This window comes from Hylobates moloch, unplaced genomic scaffold (assembly GCF_009828535.3).
Source record: "Hylobates moloch isolate HMO894 unplaced genomic scaffold, HMol_V3 SCAFFOLD_8, whole genome shotgun sequence".
NCBI classification, from domain to species: domain Eukaryota; kingdom Metazoa; phylum Chordata; class Mammalia; order Primates; family Hylobatidae; genus Hylobates; species Hylobates moloch.
The window spans coordinates 77,180,004-77,207,775 of NW_026652283.1; the positions used below are offsets into that span (position 1 = coordinate 77,180,004).

Here is a 27,772-nt window from a genome sequence, read left to right on the forward strand (position 1 = left end):
AATACAAAATTAGCTAGGTGTGGTGGCGCGCGCCTGAGCGAGAGACTCCATCTCAAAAAAAAAAAAAAAAAGTAAAGAGGTCGAAGCTGTCTAAGCGGGCGCTGCAGTGGACTAGCGGTCAGGTCTGCCTGCGAGCAGCTCACCTGAGTCACCCCCAAAACCGGCCTCCAGCGGCGTACCCGATCCTGCAGTACCCCCTCCCACGCGGCCTGCGATCGGGGCGCCTGCAGGAGGCGCCAGAGTCTTCGCGGGGGTTGCAATCCCGCGCAAGGGCCCCCGGCTCCCAAGGCACCCGCAACCTTCCGACCCCCGGGGAAGGCCCTGCACCTCTCGGCCGCTCCCTGCCAGCAGCCCGCCCTGCCACTACTCTCCGCCGCGGCCGCGCTGACGTCACCACCCCTCCTCCCCGCCTCGCGCCGCCGTTCCCGCCCCGCCCCCTTTCCCGGCGTGCGCCGCTGCTAAGGCTCCTCGCCCTCAGCTTCTGCCTGTCGCCCCAAAATGGCGGACACAATGAGCCGGCGACGCGCTGGTTGTCCGTGAGGTGGCTGTGAGGACGAACAGTCGGCGAGGCTCCACCGTCCAGGCAGAAGACCCTCGTCCAAGCAGGAGGAAGAGGAGGAGGCGGCCCAACTGTTGGCCGACTTCCCGCTAGCCGCCGGCGCGGCGCCCGCCCCGCCTGGGTTGGCCCCTCGGCAGCCCGCCCGCTCGCCGCCGGGCCCCGCCCCGGCCCTGCGCCGCCGCTGCCTTCCCCAGCCGCCGCCATGAAGCTGACCGACAGCGTGCTGCGGAGCTTCCGCGTCGCTAAGGTGTTCCGCGAAAACTCGGACAAGATTAACTGCTTCGATTTCAGCCCCAACGGCGAGACGGTCATCTCGAGTAGCGACGACGACTCCATCGTGCTCTATGACTGCCAGGAGGGCAAGTGAGTGCGGCGGAGGCCCTGGGCCCGAGTCTCAGTGCCTCCCTCCCTCCGGTGGCCCAGCACAGGTCCCTCGGCCCGCCCTCCGTCCCGACTTCAGCCCCCAGCCTATTTTGCACGCGTTCCTGCCAGGGCCGCCTCCACCCCGCAGCCGTCCAGGAGACCTTTTATTTTTTCTTCTTAAAAAAAAGATAACGATAGTCACAATTTTATATTACTATTATTTGTATGTCTTCGGTCTCCTTTGAGCGCTATGCATCACTTGCCAAACCCCACCTTGACCTTGACCTTTAAACGCCCGGTCCGCCCACCCTGGGCCCATCAGGTAGCGTTTTCAGCTCCTCAGGCTGTCAAAGGTGCTGGTCTGCTCCGGCCTCGACGCAGGACTGCAGGGGCTGCTTTCCTGCCTCCTTCGGCAGCGTGAGCTCTCTCTTGTGCTCTCTCCACTATGACCTCGATTCCGCCCTGGCACTCCGCCCATCCCCTGCCCCTCAGCTTCCCGCGGCCTTTCTGCCGTCAGACCTTGTGGGTTGCAGTTCTTAGCTGTCAGGATTTATTTGTTGTACATCTTTGAGCCCCCTTGCTTTTTCTTCCTGCTGCTAGCCTTTCTCTTACTCATTCAGACTCGGTGCCCACGTTCATAAGTGAACTTTTCAGCAACATCTAAAACTTCTTTTTTGCCACACACAAACGAACTTGGTCGTCCCATCCTGACCTGAATGTGAGCTTCCGTTAAAACAAAGCAACCATCGTAAAACAATTTCAGGTTTCCTTTCATACTTTTTTTTTCTATTATACTTTTTGGTCCACTTTGAATTCCAATTCTGATCATGAAACTTTTATGTTGCCACAAGTCATCTGGAGACCCACCATACCTACATCTTTTCGCAAAATCTAAGCACAGCACTTTGCCTTTTTCCCTGGGGGTCCTTGTCAGCCCCCCTCACCGCACGCTTGTGGACTTGCAGCTCCTTGGAGCCAAAACTAGTTTAGATTAAATTCGCTTTACCCTTAGCCACCTTCCCCAAGAAGGCTTGCTGATGTTTGGTTTAATTCGGTGGCCCCTGGTTTTTTCAGACTTGATTTTGTTACCTAGTAACAGATCTTTTTTTTTTTTTTTTTTTTTTTTTAGATATTGGGTCTTTCTCTACCTTCTCCAGCTGTTCCTTTTGCCTTTTTTTTTGTTTTTTAAACTGGTGTCTTAATTTTGGAACATATCTCTTCATTTGTGAATTTGATTATCTGAAGTAATGCTAGTTTGGACTGAGCTATAATGGTATATCCCCCCAATTTTTTTCCCACTGGGGCTGTGAGAAAGTATTATGTAACTGGCTCTGGATTTGCCTGCAGTATGTGGCAGAGTGGTCTGCGGTGGTGGTCTTAAGAAAGAGGGAATTGTTAGCTGGACAAATACTTAAGTTATTTGAGTCAGTGTTACTCATCGAGTAGACAGATTTCTGTCCTGGTCTGGTCACTTGAATCAGTTTAGAAGAGGAAGTAACATTTAAAGATGTGGTAGTAGGGTCAGCATTGTGGGGACCTGGAGGAGTAATTTGAAGCTGGCTTGCATGAAATGTATAGTGCTTATGCACAGATTAGAACCTCTTCCCAGAACCTGAGGATGGAGATGTATATCCTCATTTAAAGGAAATGAAGGTTGTGATGGCATTTCTTTGCAGTTTGTCCCCAAATTTGGCGTAATTTTGATTTGGGAAGGATGACTTTGACATAAAGTCCTGTCTTTTTTTTTTTTTTTGGGGGGGGCGGTGGGGTGGGGGACGGAGTCTCTCTCCATCGCCCAGGCTGGAGTGCAGTGGCACGATCTTGGCTCACTGCAACCTCTGCCTCCCGGGTTCAAGCGATTCTCCTGCCTCAACCTCACAAATAGCTGGGATTACAGGCGTCTGCCACCATGCCCTAACTTTTGTATTTTTAGTAGAGATGGGGTTTCACCATGTTGACCAGGCTGGTCTTGAACTCCTGACCTCAAGTGATCTGCCCGCCTTGGCCTCCCAAAGTGCTAGGATTACAGGCATGAGCTGCCGCGCCTGGCCAAATCCTGTCTTGTTAAAAGTAAAATGCTGGCCGGGCGCGGTGGCTCACGCTTATAATCCCAGCACTTTGGGAGGCCGAGGCGGGCGGATCACGAGGTCAGGAGATCGAGACCACGGTGAAACCCCGTCTCTACTAAAAATACAAAAAATTAGCCGGGCGTGGTGGCGGGCGCCTGTAGTCCCAGCTACTCGGAGAGGCTGAGGCAGGAGAATGGCGTGAACCCGGGAGGCGGAGCTTGCAGTGAGCCGAGATCGGGCCACCGCACTCCAGCCTGGGTGACAGAGCAAGACTCCTTCTCAAAAAAAAAAAAAAAAAAAAAAGTAAAATGCTAGTTTTATGACGTAAGGCAGTTTATTTACTCATGTAGCATTTTTACATAATTACAAACTAACAGAAAGTTACAACGTTTCAAAGAACTCCCATATGATTCAATAACTGGTTACATTTTTTGCATTTGCTTCATCACTGTAGGTAAATATTCATATGTACTGTGTGCCTCCCTCCACGCTTACAGTTGGAGGTATCAAGCCTCTTTATCCCTAAACACTTCATTATGGGTTTTCTTTGTTTTTTGAGATGGAGTCTCGCTCAGTCGCCCAGGCTGGAGTGCAGTGGCGTGATCTTGGCTCACTGCAACCTCCGGCTCCTGGGTTCAAGCGATTCTCCTGCCTCAGCCTCCTGAGTAGTTGGGATTACAGGTGCGTGCCACCATCCCTGGCTAATTTTTGTATCTTTAGTAGAGGCGGAGTTTCACCATGTTGGTCAGGCAGGTCTTGAACTCCCGATCTCGTGATCTACCTGCCTCGGCCTCCCAAAGTGTTGGGATTACAGGCGTGAGCCACCGCGCCCGGCTCAACATGAATTTTCTAAGCACAAAGACATTCTTACATAACCAGAGCACAGTTATCCAAATTAGGAAATTTAGTATTGATACAATACTACAGGGCATGCTCTTTTGAGTTTTCTCTGATCAATTAATTGTGACCTTGTTTCATTATCTGTGGTGAAGGAGTGGCCCGGTACTTAGGAGGGAACTGGGTTCTAGTTTGGCCTGTGACTAGGTATGTGACATTGGTCAGATTACTTCTTTGGATATTAGACAACCTCTTTAGTTTCCATTCTAGGCAATATGACGAAAAATTCTGTCACTAGTATAGGTCAAAGCAACCTCAGAAGAAAAGAAGTATTTCCTTGGAAGGCATGGTATTGTATCTTTTTTTTTTTTTTTTTTTTTTGATACGGACTTTCACTCTTGTTGCCCAGGCTGGAGTGCAGTGGCTCCATCTCGGCTCACTGCAACCTCCGCCTCCCGAGTTCAAGCAATTCTCCTGCCTCAGCCTCCTGAGTAGCTGGGATTACAGGCAGATGCCACCACGCCTGGCTAATTTTGTATTTTTAGTAGATGCGGAATTTCTCCGTGTTGGTCAGGCTGGTCTCGAACTCCCGACCTCAGGTGATCCGCCACCTTGGCCTCCCAAAGTGCTGGGATTACAGGCATGAGCCACTGCGCCCGGCCTTTGTTTTTTTGTTTGTTTGTTTGTTTTTGAGACGGCCTCACTCTTTCCTAGGCTGGAGTGCAGTGGCGTAATCTTGGCTCACTGCTGCAACCTCGCTCCTGGATTCAAGCGATTCTCGTGCCTCAGCCTCCCGAGTAGCTGGGATTACAGGCATCCATCGGTGTGCCCACTAATTTTTGTACTTTTAGTAGAGATGGGGTTTCACAATGTTGGCCACCTTGGTCTCAACGTCTTACTTCAAGTGATCCGCCCACCTTGGCCTCCCAGAGTGCTGGGATTACAGATGTGAGCCTCCGCACCCGGCCCTGTTTTTTTTTTTTTGTTTTGTGTGTGTGTGTGTGTGTGTGTGTGTGTGTGTGTGTGTGTGTGTGTGTGTTGTGTGTGTGTGTGTGTGTGTGTGTGTGTGTGTGTGTGTGTGTGTGTTTTAAAGACAAAGGTCTTCCCCTGTTGCTGAGGCTGGAGTGCAGTAGCATGCTTATAGCTCACTAAAGCCTTCATCTTCCGGGCTCAAGTGATCCTCCCACCTCAATCTCCGAAGTAGTTGGGCCTACAAGCACTCGCCAACTTACTTGGCTATTTTTATTTTTAGTGGAGGCAAGGTCTCACCAGGTTGCCCAGGCTGGTCTCAAACTCCTGAACTCAAGCGATCCTCTCACCTAGGCCTCCCAAAGTGCTGGGATTACAGGTGTTAGCTACTGTGACCGGCCGAAGGCATAGTATCTTTATTAGATGACCCTAATGTTAGAATTTGGGAGTTTGAAAATGGCTAACGCAAGGTTTTGTGTGCTTAGTATTTTCCAGTTTACTGGTCATTTAAATTTTCTTTACAATGGAGTTCGCCTATTGAGTGATATTTCAGCTTGGAAGAATATAAAGGATATTGTTTGTGGTAGCTGAAGCAAATTACTCAAAACGAAAGGTTAATATTATTTTCCTTGTTGATGCTTGATCACCAGAATTATAGTTTGAGGAAGGAAGCTTACCAAAATATTTGAAAAATGCTGTGCATGTACTTTGTAAGACCCACATGGATGCAGTACAGTATAATCTTACTTTCAAATTAGGAAATGAGTCCAGGTGTGGTGGCTCACACTTGTAATCCCAGCACTTTGGGAGGCTGAGGCGGGCGGATCGCCTGGGTCAGGAGTTCAAAACCAGCCTGGCCAATGTGGTGAAACACTGTCTCTACAGAAAAATACAAAAATTAGCTGAGCCTGGTGGCGGGGGCCTGTAATCCCAGCTACTCAGGAGGCTGAGGCAGGGAGAATTGCTTGAACCGGGGACACAGAGGTTGCAGTGAGCCAAGATCGTGCCACTGCACTCCAGCCAGGGTAACAGAGCGAGAATGTCTCAAAAACAAAAATAATAAAAATCAAATTGGGAAATGAAATGAGGCACTAGATTTCTGTTATCAGGAAAAAAAATCTCAGGTTACTGTTTTTGATAAATTTGAGACAAATAGACCAGATCTAAGTGGAACCAGAAATTTTCCTGACACTATTCCCGTTCAACTTGTCAAGTTAGAGTTGGCTCTTCATGTTCTGTCTTTTTTTTTTTTTTTTTTAAGACGGAGTTTCGCTCTTGTTGCCCAGGTCGGAGTACAATGCCGCAAACCTGGCTCAATGCAACCTCCACCTCACGGGTTCCAGTGATTCTTCTACCTCAGCCTCCTGAGTAACTGGGATTACAGGTGCCCGCCACCACACCTGGCTAATTTTTTTAATTTTTAGTAGAGATGGGATTTCACCCTGTTAGCCAGGCTGGTCTCAGACTCCTGACCTCAGGTGATCCACCCACCTTGGCTTCCCAAAGCCTGAGATTACAGGTGTGAGCCACTGTGCCCGGCCAGGTTCTGTCTTTGCTATTGTAGATGGGATGAAATAACTGATACAAACTTCTTCCACTGGTAGAAGCAAAGTCAACTATCTAGAGAGTAAGTATACAGCCACACACTCAGACTCCCTCACTGGTTACCACACAGTAACCCCACATCAGAACCCCAGACAGTGGACTTGGCAAAATAGCCTTTGCTCATCTTTTTAGGAGTTAAGTATTAATTTCAGTACAGGTAAGAATGTAGAAAATCCAGTGTATTTGTAGTGAGAAGTCTTTTGGAAATGGGTTTCATGTAGGGAAGCCCTTGGCCTCACTTTAACAAAAATTGAAAGTGCAAATAACTGACTTCTTAAAGACTGCTTGAGTCATGTGATTGTTTAGCATCTAGATTCTGAGAGGATTTTACATTGAGAGGGTTAGCTTTCCTTTTCATAAGTTGGAACTCTTGGTTAACATTGATACAGGATTTATGAAATCTTTTTAAAGAACTAAATGTAGGACATTATGTTAAAGGCTTTCCTGTTTTTTGAATTGGTCATATTGGAGAGTTATTTTAGCATTTAAATCTAGATTTACATAGATATTTAAGTCTCAAATTTTTCTTTTTCTTTTTTTTCTTTTTTTTTTTTTTTGAGATAGAGTCCTGCTCTGTTGCCCAGGCTAGAGTGCAGTGGCGCGATCTCAGCTCACTACAATCTCTGCCTCCCAGGCTCAAGCGATTCTCATGCCTCAGCCTCCTGAGTAGCTGGGACTACAGGCGCTGGCCACCACGCCTGGCTAATTTTTGTATTTTTAGTAGAGATGGCATTTCGCCATGTTGGCCAGGCTGGTCTCAAACTCCTGACCTCAGGTGATCCACCCTCCTCGGCCTCCCAAAGTGCCGGGATTACAGGCGTGAGCCACCACGCCCGGCCTAAAATTTTTCTAACTTAACCAGTATGTGTTAGAGTTTTTGGTTAAAGGTTCTGCCGAGACCAGTTTTAGCCTTGCTCTTCAAGGTTCTGTAGAGGGAGACATTTAAGGAACTTCAGCAAATGGAGATTGGTAACCTCTAGCTTGGAAATGTGTGATTTTTTGTCTGTTTTTGAAGTGGAGTCTCACTCTGTCGCAGAGGCTGTATTGCAGTGCCACGATCTTGGCTTACTGCAACCTCTGCCTCCTGGGTTCAAGGAATTCTCCTGCCTCAGCCTCTCGAGTAGCTGGGATTACAAGTGCGTGCCACCACACCCGGCTAATTTTTGTATTTTTAGTAGAGACAGGGTTTCACCGTGTTGGGCCGCTCTTGAACTTCTGACTACAGGTGATTTGCCTGGCTCGGCTTCCCAAAGTGCTGTGATTACAGATGTGAGCCACCACCTTGTGGCCAGAAATGTGTGATTTTTGCATTAAAGTAAAGCAAAGGAACTATTTAACTGGTTTTGCTAGAGAAAGTTAGGCTTGCCTTCTAAAAGACTCATCAAGTGCTTTTGATCTGTAGGATAGGAAGGATGATGTCTTCTGCAAGAGCAGGTTACATTAGCAAAGGCAAGCAGTTTTGCATCTGGTTTCAGTTTTGAGAAATCACTGCTGTCTTGAAAACAAAAACAAAAACAAAAAAAAACAGAGCTTCTTTCTAAATGAATGTCTTAAGAAGAAAAGTTTGGCCTCTTGGGTTTGACATATTCTCATATCCCTCTTTGTTGTAAGTTAGGACTTGTTTTGTGTGCCTTACTTCCCAAGTAGATGTACAGCCATGCATCACTTAGATGGGGATAATCACGTGAGTTTTTGTTGCACCAGCATCATAGAGTGTACTTACACAAACCTGACGGTATAATCTGTACACACCTAAGCTGTTTGGTATGGCCCATTGCTCTAGGCTACAAACCTGTACAGCATTTTACAGTACTGAATACTGTAGGCAATTATAATACAGCGTTAAGTGTTTGTGTATCTAAACATAGAAAAGTTACCGTAAAACAGTTTAAGGGATTTAAAAAATGAAACATCTGTTGTAGAGGGCAGCTCCATTATAATCTTATGAGACCATTACCCTATGTGCTGTCTGTTGTTGATAAAAATGTCATCACATGGCACATGACTGTATTTTTTCTCAAAGCTTACTTTTGAACATTGTAGTAAAGACCGAATTGAATCCCCAGATTTACTTTTACTTCTTACCTAACCTTGCCATTAGGTGTTCTAAGGTGGAAAGCTTCTTCAGATGGCTGTTGCTTGAGCGTTGTTTTTTCCCTTTTGGAAGAAGTTGTTTCTTTCCAGTATTAGAACTTACCAAAAATCCTCACCTTTGCCACATCATTCAAGTGCTTCTCTTTATGTGGAGATCCCAGATTTTGATGATGGAGAATGTTCATGATTTTCTGTCTCTATTTTCTTATCAGACCAAAGAGAACCCTGTACAGTAAGAAATATGGCGTGGACCTCATCAGATACACTCATGCAGCAAACACAGTTGTTTACAGCTCTAACAAAATAGACGGTAAGCAAGCCTTCTTTTTAGGAAGTCAAGGTCATGGTTTCTTTTGTTAAATAGTTCATGGAATCTTTGTGACTACTTCTGGTTTGACTATAGTTACTTTAGTTTAACTATTTTCATATAATGTTAGTAATGTTAATTACATTGTTTTGACTGAAGGAACGCTGGAAGCAAGCCATTAGCACTTTTGAAGGACTTGGGACTGAGTATGAAAAGTCTTCAATTCAGAGTGGGGAGTAGAAAAAGGAAGCAACTGATTGTATTTATGATTTGTACTTCCTGAAACTTAAAAGAACACTTTTAAAGCCGGGCGTAGTGGCTCGCGCCTGTAATCCCAACACTTTGGGAGGCCGAGGTGGGTGGATCACTTGAGGTCAGGAGTTCAAGACCAGCCTGGCCAATATGGTGAAACCTCGTCTCTACTAAAAATACAGAAGTTAGCTGGGGACAGTGGTGAACGCCTATAATCCCAGCTACTCGGGAGGCTGAGGCAGGGGAATCGCTTGAACCCGGGAGGCAGAGGTTGTGGTGAGCCAAGATCACGCCATTGCACTCTAGCCTGGGCGACAGAGCGAGACTCCATCTCCAAAAAGAACACTTTTAGAACAAATAAAAGGAAAGAACACTTGATACACAGCAAGTGATAAACAACAGGACTTTTTCTTTCAAAATGATAGAAATTTGAGAAAAGTTTCACAAATGCTTGAACTATGATAGTTTAAGGGAAGTTAGAACAGTTTTGGTGTTTTCCCAACCTTAGTCACTTCTGATTCCAGGAATGTTTTTTGATCTAAAGAGTAAAGAGTTACTTTTAGAAATTGAACTTGTGAGTTTCTTTTTTTTTTTTTTTTTTTTTTTTGAGACGGAGTCTTGCTCTGTGCCCCAGGCTGGAGTGCAGTGGCGCGATCTCGGCTCACTGCAAGCTCCGCCTCCCGGGTTCACGCCATTCTCCTGCCTCAGCCTCCCGAGTAGCTGGGACTACAGGCGCCCGCCAACACACCCGGCTAATTTTTTGTATTTTTAGTAGAGACGGGATTTCACCGTGTTAGCCAGGATGGTCTCGATCTCCTGACCTCGTGATCCGCCCGCCTCGGCCTCCCAAAGTGCTGGGATTACAGGCTTGAGCCACCGCGCCCGGCCGAGTTTCTTTGTATAATAAACAATTTCTGTTTTTGCCTGCATTTCATTTCTTGAGAGAAGTCCTAAGTTAACAGATTGTCTTGGTAACTGAACTGTAACACTTATTTTCATGTTAGGATTCTTTAATTTTTTATTTTGTTTATTTTCTATTTGTTTTTCTTTTTATTTATTTTTTATTTTTTGAGATGGAGTCTCACTCTGTTGCCTAGGCTGAAGTGCAGTGGCACGATCTTAGCTCGCTGCAACCTCCGCCTCCCGGGTTCAAGTAATTCTCCCGCCTCAACCTCCCAAGTAGCTGGGACTACAGGCGCACGCCACCATGCCCAGCTAATTTTTTGTATTTTTAGTAGAGACAGAGTTTCACCATGTTAGCCAGGATGGGTCTTGATCTCCTGACCTTGTGAGCCACCGTGCCCGGCCTATTCTTTATTCTTTTGAGACGGAGTCCTGCTCTTGTTGCCCAGGCTGGAGTGCAATGGTGCAGTCTCGGCTCACTGCAACCTCAGCCTCCTGGGTTCAAGTGATGCTCCTGCCTCAGCCTCCCAAGTAGCTGGTATTACAGGCGCCCACCAACACGCCCGGCTAATTTTTGTATTTTTAGTAGAGATGGGACTTCACCATGTTAGTCGGGCTGGTCTCGAACTCCTGACCTCAAGTGATCTGCCTGCCTCAGCCTCCCAAAGTACTGGGATTACAGGTGTGAACCACCACGCCCGGCCAGGATTCTGTTTAAACTTACTTCAGTGGTTTATTGGTGATCATCTCACGTTTTGCAGTAGGGTTTTTTTTTAGGCCAGTGGCTAAATAGTGGCTCATGCCTGTAATCCCAGCACTTAGGGAGGCCTAGGAGAGTGGATCACTTGAGCCCAGAAGTTCGAGATTAGCCTGGGCAACGTGGGAAAACCCTGTCTCTACAAAAAATACAAAAATTAGCCAGATGTGATGGGACGTGCCTGTAGTCCCAGCCACTTGTAAGGCTGAGGTGGGAGGATTGCTTGAGCCCTGGAGGTCTAGAGTGTCGTGAGCTGTGATCATACCACTGCACTCCAGCCTGGGTGACAGCGTGAGGCTCCATCTCAAAAAAACAAAAAAGATTTTTCTAATGTCATTCCATAAGGATAGCTTATACTACTATTTTGGCTGTGCCTATCTCAGAGCAGAATGGGCGGAAGTCCTTTTTTTTCCGTTTCTTTTTTTTTTTTTTTTTTTTAATGAGACTCTTCTGCCTGTACTGATTTTTAGTTAAGTATATCATTTCTACTTTTCATGCCTGTATTTCAGAAGTGGTTTTCTAAGGAAGCAGTGTAGTTAATGATTTTGGACAAGAATGTAAAACCTTAGGATCCTGAGGAAACGTGTCTATGTGATCATCTGAATGACTGGTTTATTTCTTCTGTTGGGCTGTTTTCTGAGTGATTAAATGAGGATTCTCCAAATGTGGTGCAAGATGAGGCAAATGTGTGGCACTTGTAGCTTTGCTGCCAGGCCTCTGCTGTGAGGATGTTCCCTTTCCTGTCTCAAGTGCATCCTGAAGAATTCCTCCAGTGCTCCGTTTCCTTTTGCCTGATTCCAGGCTGAGGTAGTAGTTTGTACAGTTTGAGGGTCTATGATACCACCCGGTACAGGAGATAACTGTACAGGCCACTGCCTTGCCAGGAACAGCGCACCAGCTGCTAAGTGGGGCTGAGAGGATGGCGTCACCCTGCTCATCTCTGGGAAACCAGGTAATGGGGAGGAAGTCTTTTTCTTCTTAGGGCAGGTGAGTCATTGTTAGCAGTAGAATAACTAGAAATACTTTGTAGGTGTCATTCAAGAAGTTTGAAGATGTTTTCAAGGAAAATTGCGTAGTGTTCAAGTTATGGAATATACAAATATCCCTATTCCCCTATTCCCCCTCCCAAGTTAAATGCCCTCTTATTAGAAAGCACCCCTGTGAACCCCTGGGATGACTCGATGCTTTCAACTCCTTTATTCCTATGTTCTGTTTGCCTTCAGAATGTTCTTTCTGTGCTTTTCTTTCTGCATTTTGGTACCATTTTCCCTTAGCTGTTTCTCAACAATTTTTCCTTATTCCTAGTCTTTTTAAGGGGATAATACTTTTCTATTTTGCAGTTTTATTCTTTATGGCGCTTCATTTCTCTATCGCCACCATCTTTTTTGTTTGTTTACTCTTTCAGATAGAATCATTTGGTTAAGAGTGTTTGTCTTATTTTTCCCCAAGCACAAATCTCTGATTGTTCCTGTCTTTAATATTGTCAAAATCTCACTGCTATTACTCATTGGTATAAGAATTTGATTTTTTTAATTCTTAAGATCTTTTTAACCCAGATCTTGACATCACTTCTCTGACGTTTTGTTTATTTTCATTGTAATTTGTGTGTCCAATTGAAGAATGTTCAGATGAGTTGAGGGTGGGTCAACACACTGATGGAGAACTCTAGACAAAAATTGCTGCCAGGGTTCAACCTAATCTTCAGTTTAACTGCCGTGGCTGCTTACCTCTTTAAGTCTGTTCGCTCAACAGCCACATATTTTTCTTTAAGGTTTGCCATTCTGTGGACACTAGACCAGTATCTAAAATTATCATGTGTGCTTTACTCTTTTTGTTTTTTGGCCAGGGTATATTTGCAGGGTGGGAGTTGCATTGTAATTATGAAGAAGCCAAATTGGTAATAAAAGGTCATTTCAAACATTGCTTTCTATGCTGTCAGCTTAAGAACTCTGCTTTTGAGTTAGGTGAAATCTACATACCCACTCTTTAGCTGCAGAGTAGAATTATTCACCATTATTTATTCTTGCCTTGCTTAGGATATAGAATACAATGGATTATTTGACCTTGTCTTTTCAAGATGAAAATGCAAAGTAAATTTCTTTTAAATAGTATGATATCATCATACCTTGTTTGTCTTTTTACAGATACTATTCGTTACTTGTCCTTGCATGACAACAAATACATCAGATACTTTCCTGGACATAGCAAAAGGTAAGATCCACGTATTATAGAAGCAGATAGTTCTTTTATCCCTGAGGTTACCCAGAGAATAGAAGGCTAGAGAGAGCTTATTAGTGAACTGAAGCTACTTCCTCACTACTGCTTGGCATTCTTCATCTTCTCTTAAATAGTCAACTCTTGATTTACTGAGGTTATAGAGGTACAGGGGTAGGTGTTCAGAGATACCTCAGTTAAAATATAACTAGGCCCAGTGCAGTGGCTCACACCTGTAATCCCAGCACTTTGGGAGGCTGAGGCGGGTGGATCACTTGAGGCCGGGAGTTTGAAACCAGCCAGGCCAACATGGCAAAACCCCATCTCTACTAAAAATACAAAAATTAGCCAGGTATGGTGGCGGGCACCTGCAATCCCAGCTACTCGGGAGGCTGAGGCAGGAGAATCGCTTAAACCCAGGAGGCAGAGGTTGCAATGAGCCTTGATCGCGCCAGTGCACTCCAGCTTGGGCAACAGAGCAAGACTCCGTCTCAAAGATACATATATTTTTTTCTTTTTTTTTTTTTTTTTTTCTGAAGACATGCCAGTTTTCTTATTATTTTTTTTTTTGCACACAAAACAATAAACATTTTCGAAAAATACATACAAAAAGATGCATATCAAACATATTAGGAAGGTTGCACATGGGAAGACGGGGAATAGAAATGGGGGGTAGGAATTAAAGAAAATAAATGAGAGAGGGACTTTGTATGGATCAATGATAATAACTCAATCCTCTATTTGACAAAGAAGAAGGAGAAGGAAGAGGAAGAAAAAGAAAGTGGGATAAAGGATCAGAAAGGGAGGAAAATAGAAAAAATTAGAGTATGACTCCAGGGTAGACCTGTTTTGTTGTTGCTGGGTTGGTTGGTTGGTCTGTTGTGTTTTTCATATGTTTTGCCATGTTGGCCAGGCTGGTCTCGAACCCCTAGCCTCAAGTGATCAACCCGCCTCAGCCTCCTAGAGTGCTGGGACTACAGGCGTGAGCCACCACGTCCAGCCCCCACATTGCATCTGGCCTCCGTGGTAGACCTCCCAGACGGGGCGGCCGGGCAGAGATGCTCCTCACTTCCCAGACGATGGGCGGCCGGGCAGAGGCGCTCCTCACTTCCCAGACGATGGGCGGCTGGGCAGAGGCGCTCCTCACATCCCAGACGATGGGCGGCCAGGCAGAGATGCTCCCCACCTGCCAGACGGGGCGGCGGCCGGGCGGAGGCTGCAGCGAGCCAAGACCACGCCACCGCACTCCAGCCCGGGCAACACGGAGCACCGAGTAAGCGAGACTCCGTCTGCAGTCCCAGCACCTCGGGAGGCCGAGGCGGGCAGACCACTCGAGGTCAGGAGCTGGAGAGCAGCGTGGCCAACATGGCGAAACTGCGCCTCCAGCCAAAGGACAAAAAGCAGGCAGGGGTGGTGGCACGCACCCGCAATCCCAGGCAGCCCGCAGGCCGAGGCAGGAGAATCACGGGAGCCGGACGCAGGGAGTCTGCAGCAAGTTGAGTATACTCCAGCCTGGGCCATGGAGGGAAGAAAAAAGAAAAAAAGAAAGAAGGAAGGAAGGAAAGAAAGAAAAGAAAGAAGGAAGGAAGGAAGGATATATATATTTTTTCTAGTTATAGATATATATTTCTAGTTATATATATATATATATAAAACTAGAAAAAATGTGGATTAAAGATATTCAGTGAAAACCTATGTAGTAAAAATTAGATTTGGCATTTAGGAATACCAAATCTCACATATCCCTTAATAAAGGACTATTTGTGTTTATGAGGCCTTCCAATATATGTGGGCCCCATTTCAGCAGGCCCCTATGTAAAAATGTTCCATTTAAAGATCTTAATGAGAATGCAAAAGAAAGTCCTTTTTTTAAAATCAAGAGGTTTATCTCCTTTTTCTGTATTGTAATGCAGGTTGCTTCTCTCTGTTCTTCACCCTAATGCCCCTAGTTACTTTTTTCTCAAATTTTTCAACTTTTGTTTGAATGTTAAACACATTTTCCCCTGGATAATATTTTAACCATTTGAGAGATTTTTTCCTGCATCCATTTGCAAATGTACAGTAACCCAGGATGGTTTCGATTGGTATGGAGCCCTGACAGGAGATGGCCTGAGAGCCTCCTGTTAGAAATTGCACTTCCAGGCTGGGCATGGTGGCTTAATGCCTGTAATCTCAGCTCTTTGGAAGGCTGAGGACAGATTGCTTGAGTGCAGGAGTTCGAAACCAGCCTAGGCAACATGGTGAAACCCTGCCTCTACAAAAAATACAAAAATTAGCCAGGAGTGGTGGTGTGTGCCTGTAATTCCTACTACTTCGGAGGCTCAGGCACGAGAATTGCTTGAACCCGCGAGACAGAGGCTGCAGTGAGCCAAGGTGGCGCCACTGCACTCCATCCAGCCTGGGTGACAGAGCGAGACCCTGTCTCAAAAAAAAAAAAAAAAAAAAAGTTGCACTTCCAGTTGGGCAGGCCATTTGTGTTGCTGATGTTTTTGCTTGTTTTTATTCATTGCTCCTTCCCCTTGTAGTCAGATTCTGTCCCTTCTGTGAAATAAGGTGGCAGCCAGTGGTAACTGGTTTCAGACAAAGGATGGCTCATGATAAGTAGATGTTTTTGCTTGTTTTTATTCAAATTAATGTTCACAAATGTACTGTTTGTAATTAAGAGTTGATGCAGTTGTTTGACATGCTTTCCAGTCTTCCGAATTATTCAGCCTCTTGACCTCCTGATTTTTTTTTTTTTTTTTTTTTTTTGAGATGGAGTCTCGCTCTGTCGCCCAGGCTGGAGTGCAGTGGTGCAATGTTGGCTCACTGCAGGCTCCGCCTCTCGGGTTCACGCCATTCTCCTGCCTCAGCCTCCCGAGTAGCTGGGACCACAGGCACCCGCCACCAAGCCCGGCTAGTTTTTTGTATTTTTAGTAGAGACGAGATTTTACCGTGTTACCCAGGATGGTCTCGTGATCCGCCCGCCTCAGCCTCCCAAAGTGCTGGGATTACAGACGTGAGCCACCGCACCTGGCCGGGCGACCTCCTGATTCTTGATAGATGACTTTGTCCCTCCTTTTATGAGAAAATCAAGGCTATGCAAAATGAGTTCTTTCAGCTGGGTGTGGTGGTTCAGGCCTGTTATCAGCACTTTGGGAGGCTGAGGTGAGAGGATCCCTTGAGTCTGGGAGGTTGAGGCTGCAGTGAGCCATGATTGTGCCACTGTACTCCAGCCTGGGTGACAAAGCAAGACCATGTCTCCAAAAAAAAGAGTTCTTTTAAACATCTATCCCTTCCACCTAAATTCCTCTCTTCCTTGGAATCCTTTCCTTGAGAAAGCTGTGGTCCTTCTTTCACAAAACAAACCTTCCTCTTTCTGCTTGCTTCCATCTCCTTAATTGGCCTTTCCTTTGCTGCCTACAAATTTACTTGGTCTTTCTTATCTTAAATCTACTTATTGACCCTATCACCCACTCCTTGTCACTATCAAACTTCAAAGAAGAATCTGTACATTCCCATCTCCACGTCCTCACGCACGTTCACTGTTGAAATCATTTTTGCACTAGTCCCAGAATCGTCTATGGGGCTTTATCCAAACCTTTATCCTTCATTCCCTGCTGCCTCTAGTTAAAAACCCACTAGTTTGGGCTTTTCTTGGTGCTTAACCTCTCAGTAAAACTTACTTTCCCGTGGCAGGTGACTTTTCCCATGTTGGTTCTGTTCTTGTAGTTCTCAGCCTTTGTTTTGACTCTAAAATAAACAAATATTTTATCTGCTTTCTAATCTCCATCGCTGATTTCATTCACCTCCATTCAGGTGGCTTCCCAAATCAGTATTTTTATCTCATGTCTGTTATGAATTTCAGACCCACCTTCCACCTACAGGTTTTGTTTGTTTTTTTGTTTTTTTGAGATGGAGCCTCACTGTGTCACCCAGGCTGGAGTGCAATGGCCTGATCTTGGCTCACTGCAACCTCCACCTCCTGAGTTCAAACGATTCTCCTGCCTCAACCTCCCGAGTAGCTGGGATTACAGGTGTGCACCATCATGCCCGGCTAATTTTTGTGTTTTTGTAGAGACAGGGTTTCACCATGTTAGCCAGGCTGGTCTCAAACTCCTGACCTCAGGTGATCCACCCGCCTCGGCCTCCCAAAGTGCTGGGATTACAGGCATGAGCCACAGCGCCCAGCACCACCTACATGTTTTATACACATCTTTGTAGCTGTCTCTTCTGTCCAATACTCTTTCCAATACTTAGGTGTAGTACTCTGTCCATCATTGTGACATTTTTTGGGCCAGCTTCTCTCTATCTTCCTCATATTTCTTCATCTCTGTCTCTTCCAATTCTGGCTCAAAGCATCTGTTGTCAGTTCACTCTTTTTCCCATGCCATCATATTCAGTGAGTTGTTAAACTATTTAGTTCTCCCTAGGTTTAACCTCATGTGTCACTTTCCTCTGTGTTCTCTCCTTTGCTTCTGCCCTGGCTCATGCCCTGTGAGGTAAATTATCGTTAGCTCCTAATTAATCATCCCATCGCTTAACATCCTGCTTCAGCATCCTGGATTGCAGTTTGATTGCTTCACAATCTCCCTTAATGGTTCTCTACATTTTCATTGCTCCTTCCCCTTGTAGTCAGATTCTGTCCCTTCTGGCTCTGACCCATTTTCCCAGCATTTTCTCCTACCATTCCCATTAAGGTGAACTCTGGGCTACTTCTTGAACTTGGGCCTCATGCCTTCCTGTCTGGCACCTTTCAGAAAGGCGTCTCCCTTTGAAATCCTTTCCACCTCAGATGTTGTATCTTTCCAGAAGCCTTCTCTGGTCCTCTTGGAGTCATGTGGACTGGACAGTTAAAATTCCTTATGGTCGGGGTCTTACTTCTCCATATGTTCCCTGTACTTCTCAGCACAGAGTCTTGTGCTGAGCTCTTGGGCTGAATGCCATGGCATAAAATTACATGTCCACAATATGTTCTGCTCATTCTGGTTTTTGTTTTTTGAGACGGTGCCTTGCTCTGTTTCCCAGGCTGGAGTGCAGTGGTGTGATCTCAGCTCACTGCAGCCTCCATTTCTGGGGTTTAAGCGATTCTCCCGCCTCAGCCTCTTGAGTAGCTGGGATTACAGGTGCACGCCACCAGGCCCGGCTAATTTTTGTATTTTTAGTAGAGATGGGATTTCACCATGTTGGCCAAGCTGGTTTCAAACTCCTGACCTCAGGTGATCTGCCCACCTTGGCCTCCCAAAGTGCTGGGATTACAGGTGTGAGCCACCGCACCCGGCCTGCTCATTGTGTTTTATTACCTCCTTGGCATTCTCAGGAAATTTTGGCTTTTAACAATACCTTTTAAAATTTTAAGTTGAGGAGCTGGTGCAGATGTTAGTTGAGTTACATTGGAAGAAAGTGTTTTTAAGTGAGTGTCTCTTGATGGTATAACCACAAAAGGGGACCAAAAAAGGAATACAGTTCCTGTTAGCGTAGGCTTGTGGTTCTCTAGGTGTGGTGCCCCAAACAGCAGCCTCACCCATCACCTGGGGGCTAGTTAGAAGCTCAGATTCACAGACCCCAAGTCAGGCCTACTGGATTAGAGGCTCTGGGAGTAGATCCTAGCAATCTGTTTTAACCCACCCTCCAGGTGATGCTGATGCCACTTAGGTTTGAGAATATCTGTGTAGTCCTCACACATCTTGATAAGGAATCATGCTTTTTTGTGTTTTTTTTAATTGAGATACAGTCTACATACTGTAAATGATTCCTTTAAAAATGTACAATTCAGTGGTTTTTACTATATTTGCAAAGTTGGACAACTATCACCATCATCTAACTTCAGAACATTTTTATCACTCCACAGAGAAACTCTGTACCCATTAGCAATCACTCCCTCAGCCCCTGCCAACCGCTGATCTACTTCTGTCTCTGTAGATTTGCCTATTCTAGACATTTTGTGTAAATGGATCAGTTAATATCTGATCTTTTGTGCCTGGTTTCTTTTACTTAGCATGGTGTTCCCAAGGTTCCTCCATGTTGTCACATGAAGCAGTACTTTATTACTTTTTATTGCCAAACAATATTGCAGTATATAGATGTAGCACATTTTGTTTGTCCATCCATTAGTTAATGGACATTTGGGTTATTTCCACTTTTTGGCTATTATGAATAGTGCAGCTCTGAACATATGTGTACATTTTTGTGTGTGGACATATATTTTCAGTTATCTTGGGTAAATACCTAGGAGTGGAATTTCTGGGTCACATGGTAACTTTTTTTGGAAAAACTTTTCCAAAGCAACTGTACAATTTTTACATTTCCATTAGCAATGTATGAGGGTTCCAATTTCTCTACATCCTCACCAACACTTGTTATCTCTCTTATTATAGCTATGCTAGAGGGTGTGGAGTAGTCTCATTGTGGTTTTGATTTGCATTGGAATCATATATTTTTATTTTATAGCTTTAAAAAAATTTTTTGCGTTATACTAGTTGCCTTTGTTTGTTCCAGATATGGTTGTGGTATGTGTGTTTTAGTGTGTTTCTTAAAATGGCAATTTTGGGAGAACAGGTATATATATATAGGTAGGCAGAGTGGTTTAGAATTCACATCCAATTTTTGCTAATATTTCACATCAACTCCTATTTATCTCGATGTATTGCAGGGTGGTGGCCTTGTCCATGTCACCTGTGGATGACACTTTCATTTCTGGGTCTCTTGATAAGACCATTCGACTCTGGGATCTCCGGTCTCCTAACTGCCAGGTAATGGTACCTCACAGTTACACTTTTTGAGCATTTTCTTTGGTAGGCGCTGTAATGAACTCCACCTCTCAAAGAAGGGAGAAAACAGTGGTTCCATTCTGGGATCACAGGGTCTTTTTAAACTTTGGAGAAAATCTGTTTTTTTAGTTGGTAGCTGCTAAGCACATACCCTAATCTAGTGCAGATTGCATTATACTCTGTGGCTTAATTGTTGTGGGTTTTTTGTTGTTTTGTTTTGTTTTGTTTTTGTTTTTGTTTTGAGACAGGGTTTCGCTCTTGTTGCCCAGGCTGGAGTGCAATGGCGCAATCTTGGCTCACCGCAACCTCCACCTCCAGGGTTCAAGTGATTCTTCTGCCTCAGCCTCCCGAGTAGCTGAGATTACAGGCATGCACCACCATGTCTGGCTAATTTTGTATTTTTAGCAGAGATGGGGTTTCTCCATGTTGGTCAGGCTGGTCTCCTGACCTCAGGTGATCCTCCTACCTTGGCCTCCCAAAGTTCTGGGATTATAGGCATGAGCCACTGCACCCAGCCGGCTTAATGTTTTTAAAAGTGTTCCTAGAGCTTTTAGCTTCAAGGGATTTATTTATTTTTTTTTTTTTTTGAGACAGAGTCTCGCTCTGTCGCCCAGGCTGGAGTGCAGTGGCGCGATCTCGGCTCACTGCAAGCTCCGCATCCCGGGTTCACGCCATTCTCCTGCCTCAGCCTCTCCGAGTAGCTGGGACTACAGGCGCCCGCCACCACGCCCGGCTAATTTTTTGTATTTTTAGTAGAGACGGAGTTTCACTGTGGTCTCGATCTCCTGACCTCGTGATCCGCCCGCCTCGGCCTCCCAAAGTGCTGGGATTACAAGCGTGAGCCACCGCGCCCGGCCCTCAAGGGATTTATTTTTATTTGAATTATGTGTCTATAATATTGTGCAGTTAGAGTTGACCAGAAATTGTCTAGAGACCTGTTTTAAAAGCTTCATTTTAGTTTTATGTTTGCTTTTTCTGTTCTGTAGGTAGGCTGATATTTGTATGCCTTTCTTAGTTTTAATTGGGAAAAGTAAATTATATAGTGTGGTAAGGTCCTGGATTCATTTTTTTTTTCCCCATTGTACTAGCAGTCTTTGGTTATTCCAGATATGGGTTGTGGTATGTGTGTTTTAGTGTATTTCTTATTTCTTTTCTCTTAGGGCCTCATGCATCTGCAGGGGAAGCCAGTTTGTTCTTTTGATCCAGAAGGGTTAATTTTCGCTGCAGGTGTCAACTCTGAAATGGTCAAGCTTTATGACCTTCGTTCTTTTGATAAGGTAAATCTTTGAATCTTTGAGATCTTTGAGCTGGTTTTGTTTGTTTGTTTGTTTGTTTTTGTGAGACAGAGTTTTGCTCTTATTGCCCAGGCTGGAGTGCAGTGGTGTAATCTCAGCTCACTGCAACCTCTGCCTCCTGGGTTCAAGTGATTTCTCCTGCCTCAGCCTCCCAAGTAGCTGGGATTACACATGTCCGCCACCACACCTGGCTAATTTTTTGTATTTGGTAGAGACGGGTTTCACCATGTTGGTCAGGCTGGTCTCAAACTCCTCACCTCTGGTGATCCACCCACCTCGGCCTCCCAAAGTGCTGGGATTACAGGCATGAGCCACCGCGCCCAGCCCTGTAAGAGCCTTTTCTACAAAAGGAAAAATATGGTACATATTAGAGAGTGGCAGAGAAGTAGCTCATTCTCTGCTTTCCTTAGTCAAAAAGTAAGCTAAAGGAATAGGATGGGAATTGGCTGTAGCAGAAGAAATTATTAATATGCCTTGGGCCTGGGGCTACTGTTTTTTATCTTTTGCAGGGGCCCTTTGCTACCTTTAAGATGCAGTATGATCGAACTTGTGAGTGGACAGGACTTAAATTCAGCAACGACGGCAAGCTCATCCTCATTTCCACCAACGGCAGCTTCATTCGTCTGATTGATGCATTCAAAGGAGTGGTGATGCACACGTTTGGGGTGAGCTGACAGCCTTCAAGCATGGCTATTTCCATGCTCATACTTCCTATGCTAAGACACGTTTGGGGTGAGCTGACAGCCTTCAAGCATGGCTATTTCCATGCTCATACTTCCTATGCTAAGACACGTTTGGGGTGAGCTGACAGCCTTCAAGCATGGCTATTTCCATGCTCATACTTCCTATGCTAAGAATTATGTTAGCTGGTTGGTGGAGACCAACAGTTACTCTTGACGTACTCATGAAGGCATGCACTTGTATTTTCTTCCTGCTCATGAACTTACCTCTCTTGGATTTCGTAGACGTTCATTTCTCACCAAGTGACCCAAGTTTGGTATTTAGATATAAAATAATTTCCTAACAATAAAGTTTTCTTGCCCCCTTGAGTATACCTTGAATACAGAGTTGAGGGTGGGAGTGGATTGTCAAGGATGGCAACCACATTTGGAAGCTTGGTGGTGTAGTACATGACAAGGAAAGGGTTTCATGGAAAGGAAGGTGATGCATGTGCTGAGTCAGTGTTTGTAGGCAGCTGTTTTTATTAATGGCTCTGTAACAACAAAAGAACTGCTCTGTTTTAGGGTTATGCCAACAGCAAAGCTGTCACACTGGAGGCTTCATTTACTCCAGACTCTCAGTTCATTATGATTGGTGAGTTTCCTTTATCCCCTGTGGGGGTTATTTCTCTGGTACTATGCATTTCTTTGTTTAAATTATTAACTGAGACATTATTATCTATTTGATAGATGTTCTCAGATTTCTGTATAGCACATTATGCCAATGACACAGTGTCTTTTAACTGCCCTGACTGGACCAAAATTTGAGTCAAACTCCACAAGCAGTACCTTATTAGTAATACTAATGTCCTGGTGTAACCCTACATTCAGTCATCTTAGTGGCTGCCTGTTGGTAGGGTAATGGTATTCGGCCCCTTTTTTAGATGAGAAAACTGAAGTTAGAGGGGAAGTGACATGCCTGTGAACAAATAGCTAGGGTCAAGATCAATTTCCAAAGTGTCCTTCCTTCACTGCCTCTCCTCCCTCTCAATTTTGCCTGAGGGATGTGTCCTAAAGCTTGGCGTATCCTCAGATCTCAATCCATGTCTCATTTCCAGTTGTCTTTGTATTGTGCCTTGAGCTGTTACATTTTCCTTGAATATCCTCTTTAGGTTCAGAGGATGGCAAGATCCATGTCTGGAATGGAGAGAGCGGTATAAAAGTAGCTGTGTTGGATGGTAAACACACAGGCCCGATTACCTGTTTGCAATTCAACCCCAAGTTCATGACTTTTGCCAGCGCGTGTTCCAACATGGTATGTGAACAGTAAGAGGTATCTGCCACTCAGGGACCCTTTCCAGTTGGGGTGGTCAGTGCCTCAACAAGCACAGCAAGCTGTGTTCTACATAGGTACATTACAAGCATCCAAGTACATGTTTCTCAACTGGTGGTTTCCCTATTTCACCTCCTATTACTTGATCTCTGGCTGGGCTGGTCTTGTCTTTCATTTTTATTCTTCCTAGAGGTGATCAGGAATCACCTTTGAGCTCCAAGGAGATCATAGGCCAGTTTTTGCTCTGGACCCTAATTTTAGGTCCAAACTACCTGGGCTACGCTTGGCAATTTTTTTGCTCCTTAAAATACTCTGAACTGGCCTTTTGTGGTTTCAGTTTTCCATTCCTGTTGGTTTACGCCAAATTCCCAGAAATTTCTACAGTTGGTCATAACTCACCACTTAGAATTAACTCCAGGCCCTTGTCTCTTCCTACATAATACTAACAGAACAAAGGATCAGTGAGTCTCAGCTCCGATTTTCCCTTGTGATCTCCTAAACCTGCCTGGGTATTCGGGGATGAGACATTTCATTACTAGCCTACCCAGAGCACACTGCCCCCTTGCTTTTTTTTTTTTTAACCAACAAAAAAATGTTAGAAAAAATGTAGCAAAACCATCCAGTTCCTTACTTTTTACAGCCCAGGAAGGAGGGGGCCTGTTGGAGGTAACCTGGTGGATTAGCAATGAGGGCAGGTTACCTATTCACCCACCTCCCAGGCAGCACTCCTTTTTTTCCCTTCCTTTAAAAAAAAAAAGGGGGGGGTCTACTCTGGTGGAAGGTGGACAGTGATTATTGGCGAAAAACAGAACCAGTTTACTTTCACATAGAGGGAAGAGTGTTTCTGTCTCCTTAGAGCAGTTGGTTGGTTAGGAGGGAGGGCTACCAGAGCCATTGGGGTTGGGCACATTTTTGCTGTGAGGTGGGATGTGAAGAACCGTTGGCAGTGAAGAGATGCTTGGCTTTTTAAAGTTGATTTATGTTCTCCTTCTAGGCCTTTTGGTTGCCCACCATTGATGACTGACCCTGTTGCTGCTCGGCTATTTCTGTACAGTGAGGGCGGCCAGCAGAAAGAAACTCAGAGGGAACTGAGATAATAGTGGGATTGGATCATTTGACTGGGCTGGAGAACATCCTTTTACATGGCCTTCCCATGGATGTGCTGTACATGTGCTCAAAAGAAAATAATTACTTTGATGAGCGTCTTCAAAAGGACTCTTGGTGCAACAGACTCAGTTGGAACTCAGCTTTTCTAGCTGTCACTGCACCAAGCTCTGCTAGAGGAGTGACCAGACTCACGATTTGGTATAGTGGGGCTCTCAAGCATCTTCAATTTGAATGTACATGCTGCTGAGGAGCCGGTGAAGTCATCAGTTCCGCACATCCCTTCTCCTACCCTCCAACTGCATGGGAAGCCAAAGTCCTGGTTTTGAAACGCTTAGGCAGCTCAGCCGCTTGCCCTCACCCTGCATGTCTTGTTACTGGGTCTCCCTGTGTACTTGTGGCATTATCCACAACCATCATGTTTCTTAGGTGCCAAACATTTACAGAAACATTTTCATATATCCTGGGGTCAGAGAAAGGGACAGATACAGAAGGACCTTGCTTGCAGGACGCCATGCAGTTAGTTTCTGCAGTTAGTCGTGTGAGGCTAGGTGGTCGGGCAGGCCTCAGGCTTTAGGTGTTGGGTGGGAAAAGACCCAAGGGCCTGAAAGGGAGGGAAAGGGGAGGGTAGTGGGAGGGTAGCAGGTGAGTTCCTAGGGCTGGAAGGTCTAGGAAGGTTTCGCAGCAGCCTGGTGCAGTGCCCTGTCATCAAGACAAACCCACGGTCCTCCTGGGTGCCTACCAAGCTTGGTTTGTACAAAAGCAAGGTGGGAGTCTATTTTTGTACATGAGATACATCACACTTTCCTGTGGGCCAGTATTGTGAAGTGAGTCTGAGTTGTTTACACTGATGCCTTCCCTGCCCACCACAGATTGTGTACATAGTCTTCAGATGATACCACCCCTTTCCCCAGCTCCCAGCGAAGAGCTAGTTCGAGGCCTGTGTTATATGTCATATTTAGCCTTTTTATATATGACCTTTGATTTCTGTTGTTTGTATTTTAGCACAGTGTATGCACCTTCATTTAAATACATCTGTGTGCATACAGATATGCATATATGTGTGTGCGTATGCATATATCTCTCATCGGTAGTTTCTGAGAGTTCAGCTGAAGCAGATGGAGTCCTGCAGCTCAGGAGACACACTGCATCCCTGCTAATAGTGTTTGCCACAAGTATTAGTGAGTCTTCCTTATTAATATTTTCATTTCAGAAGACTGAAGCAAAGCTTATGGTGTTTGCTGTTTCTTTGGCAGCTAAGTGAGGTTCTTGGGATGACTCGCTGTGTTCCTCAAGCTGCACTTTGGGGCCATCTCTGCAGTATTAGCCCCCTTTTTGCTTGGTGGTACTCTGTCTGTGCCTGTGTGTGTGTGATAGTCACTCTTGCATGGCTTCCGTGTCTGGTTTGTGGCATTTGGGGATAAGGTGCTGAAGCCAGAGCATTTGCAGTTTGTTTGAGGCCTCGTTGCCAATGATAGATCACTCCCGTTGACCTGATATGCCTGCTTGCTTGCTGCTTTTCCTTGCCTTCTCTTGGAAGAGGAAGGGACTCTGGTCAGGCCCAGGCTGAGTGAGATGAGCTGCAGCTGGCTCATGGCCTTCTTAGAGCAGAGAGAGTGGTATGTCATTTTACTAAGTTCCTAAACAAACATTTATACAGGCAACACTCCTTGCAGATCCAGAAACTGAGGCACAATAGGGTTATGATTTGCTCAAGAATATGTAGCTGCTAGGGGGTAAATCAAGGCATCACAACTTCTCTTCAGCAGGCAGGAATAGGCTGTGAATTGCTAGCACTTTTTTTTTTTTAAGCAATTACTTTTTGACTTGTTCCTCCAACTGAAAGTGCAAGAGGCATACACCTTTCCCAAATGTAGACTAGAATCTGCAGGATGCCACCCACTGTATAGCTCTGCTTTCCCAGAGAGGAAGAACTTTTGGAAACCAAATGATCTTAATTGTTACTGCCCACCCCTGGCTTTTCAGGGTAGAAAATTCACAATAGGAATGATTGTTAAGAGAGAGTGCTTGGAACTGTGGGTTAACAGGAAAGGCTACCTAACTTCACATATCTGCAACCAGAGCAGCCACCAAGCATTACTTAGCAGCAGGAAAATGATTGTATTTGAGTTCCTGTGTGTCCAAAACTGAGGCACCATGTTCTTTGAAAACATGCCACTTCAAGGCCAGGCGCAGTGGGTCACGCCTGTAATCCCAGTACTTTGGGAGGCTGAGGCGGGCGGATCACCGGAGGTCGGGAGTTCGAGACCAGCCTGACCAACATGGAGAAACCCTGTCTCTACTAAAAATACAAAATTAGCCAGGCGTGGTGGCATGCGCCTATAATCTCAGCTACTCAGGAGGCTGAGGCAGGAGAATTGCTTGAACCCGGGAGGCGGAAGTTGCGGTGAGTTGAGATCATGCCATTGCACTCCGGCCTGGGCAACAACAGCAAAACTCCGTCTCAAAAAAAAAAACATGCCACCTCACGGTCTCTATCGTTGGGCCCTGTGGTTGCAAAGCTGCCTCCTGAATTAAGAAGGAAAGGGAAAAAATATAGCTGGAAGTGAGTGGAAGAGATGCTGAGGGCTGGGGCTGCACAGATGTGCTCAGCAGAGCTAGAGGTACTTGCCCTATTGGGGATGGGTGGGGAGTGGGGCAGCGGCGTTTGCCACCTTAGGAATCGGGGCCAAAGCCACTGATGTTTATTTGACAGCAACACTGCACTGGGTACTTAAAGAAATTATTTCCCGTTGCGATTATAATTATTGCTTATTAAGGAAAATTTGGGAATTTTAGAAAGAATCAAGTTTGCCACCCAAATGCTACCACTGTTAATCTTTTGGTGTTAAATGTTCCCCCTAGACATTTCTGTGCATAGATTTTTGGTGTGTTTACATAGTCATTATTCTGTATATACAATTTTATGTCCCTTTTGTACTTAACGTATAAACATTTTTCCATGTTACAGTCTTAAACAGAATTTTATGGCTGCAGCCTCTTTGATTTGAGTTTCTGTGGCATTGTTTGCCTGGTTCCCAGAGCTGGAGGGAGGCTTGGGTCGTCTCCTGTTAGTTCTCCTGGCTCACACTGCAGCTTGCTGTAATGCTGTGTGGACGGATTGCTGGGCTCCCTGGGACTGCCTCTGACTGCCCCTTGGTAACTGAGATTATGGGCTGGTGGGAGGAACCCCTAGAACCAACCTTCAGCCCCAGGCTGTAATAGCCATAGAGCCAGCAATGACTGGGAAAGGCAAGCCTGAGCCAGCCTGAATCTTCGGAGACTGTCTGGCACTTACCTCAGGCTGCCTTGGATCCCCTACTGTTTACCTCAACCCTTGACCAGACTGACAACCTCTAGTTGGAATACGTTTTGTCCTGCTAAGGCCCTGGCTTCAGGAGGGCAAGAATACTGGAGTGTCTCTGAGGCCCCACCACCCAGTCTGGCAGAAGGCAGTTGCTTTGGTAACCCATTTGCCTGGAGGCTGCTGCTCTAGCTCAGCATTCTCAGAGCTGTAGAACCTGCTTCCTGCTCTTGTCTCGCCCTCTCTGGACCAGAGAAGAAAACCTCGGGCCTGCCACATTTTCACATTGCTCATGGGACTCTGCAACAGTGGCGGAGAGAACATCCTAGCTTGTGTGTGACAGGCCATGCATAGGCTCTTCTGACACAGACTACGTATGTAGGAAGAGACCCCCCTCCT

At 45.5% G+C, this 27,772-nt stretch overlaps 1 protein-coding gene across 1 annotated transcript; it reads left to right on the plus strand.

Moving 5' to 3' along the window:
- The first annotated feature begins 429 nt into the window (after positions 1-429).
- WDR82 (WD repeat domain 82) lies at positions 430-27,052 on the plus strand. Its single transcript, XM_032161364.2, has 9 exons — positions 430-922; positions 8,709-8,806; positions 12,860-12,926; positions 19,561-19,660; positions 20,839-20,955; positions 21,483-21,638; positions 22,218-22,287; positions 22,805-22,947; positions 23,960-27,052. Exons 1-9 carry the CDS (start codon positions 762-764, stop codon positions 23,987-23,989), a joined length of 942 nt encoding a protein of 313 aa, XP_032017255.1. The 5' UTR covers positions 430-761; the 3' UTR covers positions 23,990-27,052.
- Positions 27,053-27,772: the final 720 nt, after the last annotated feature.

Coding starts and splice junctions, on each gene's coding strand:
- WDR82 (XM_032161364.2), top strand. CDS start 762: ATGAAGCTGACCGACAGCGTGCTGCGGAGCTTCCGCGTCGCTAAGGTG. Junction 8,807..12,859: donor CAGCTCTAACAAAATAGACG/GTAAGCAAGCCT, acceptor GTCTTTTTACAG/ATACTATTCGTTACTTGTCC. Junction 22,288..22,804: donor CTCTCAGTTCATTATGATTG/GTGAGTTTCCTT, acceptor TATCCTCTTTAG/GTTCAGAGGATGGCAAGATC.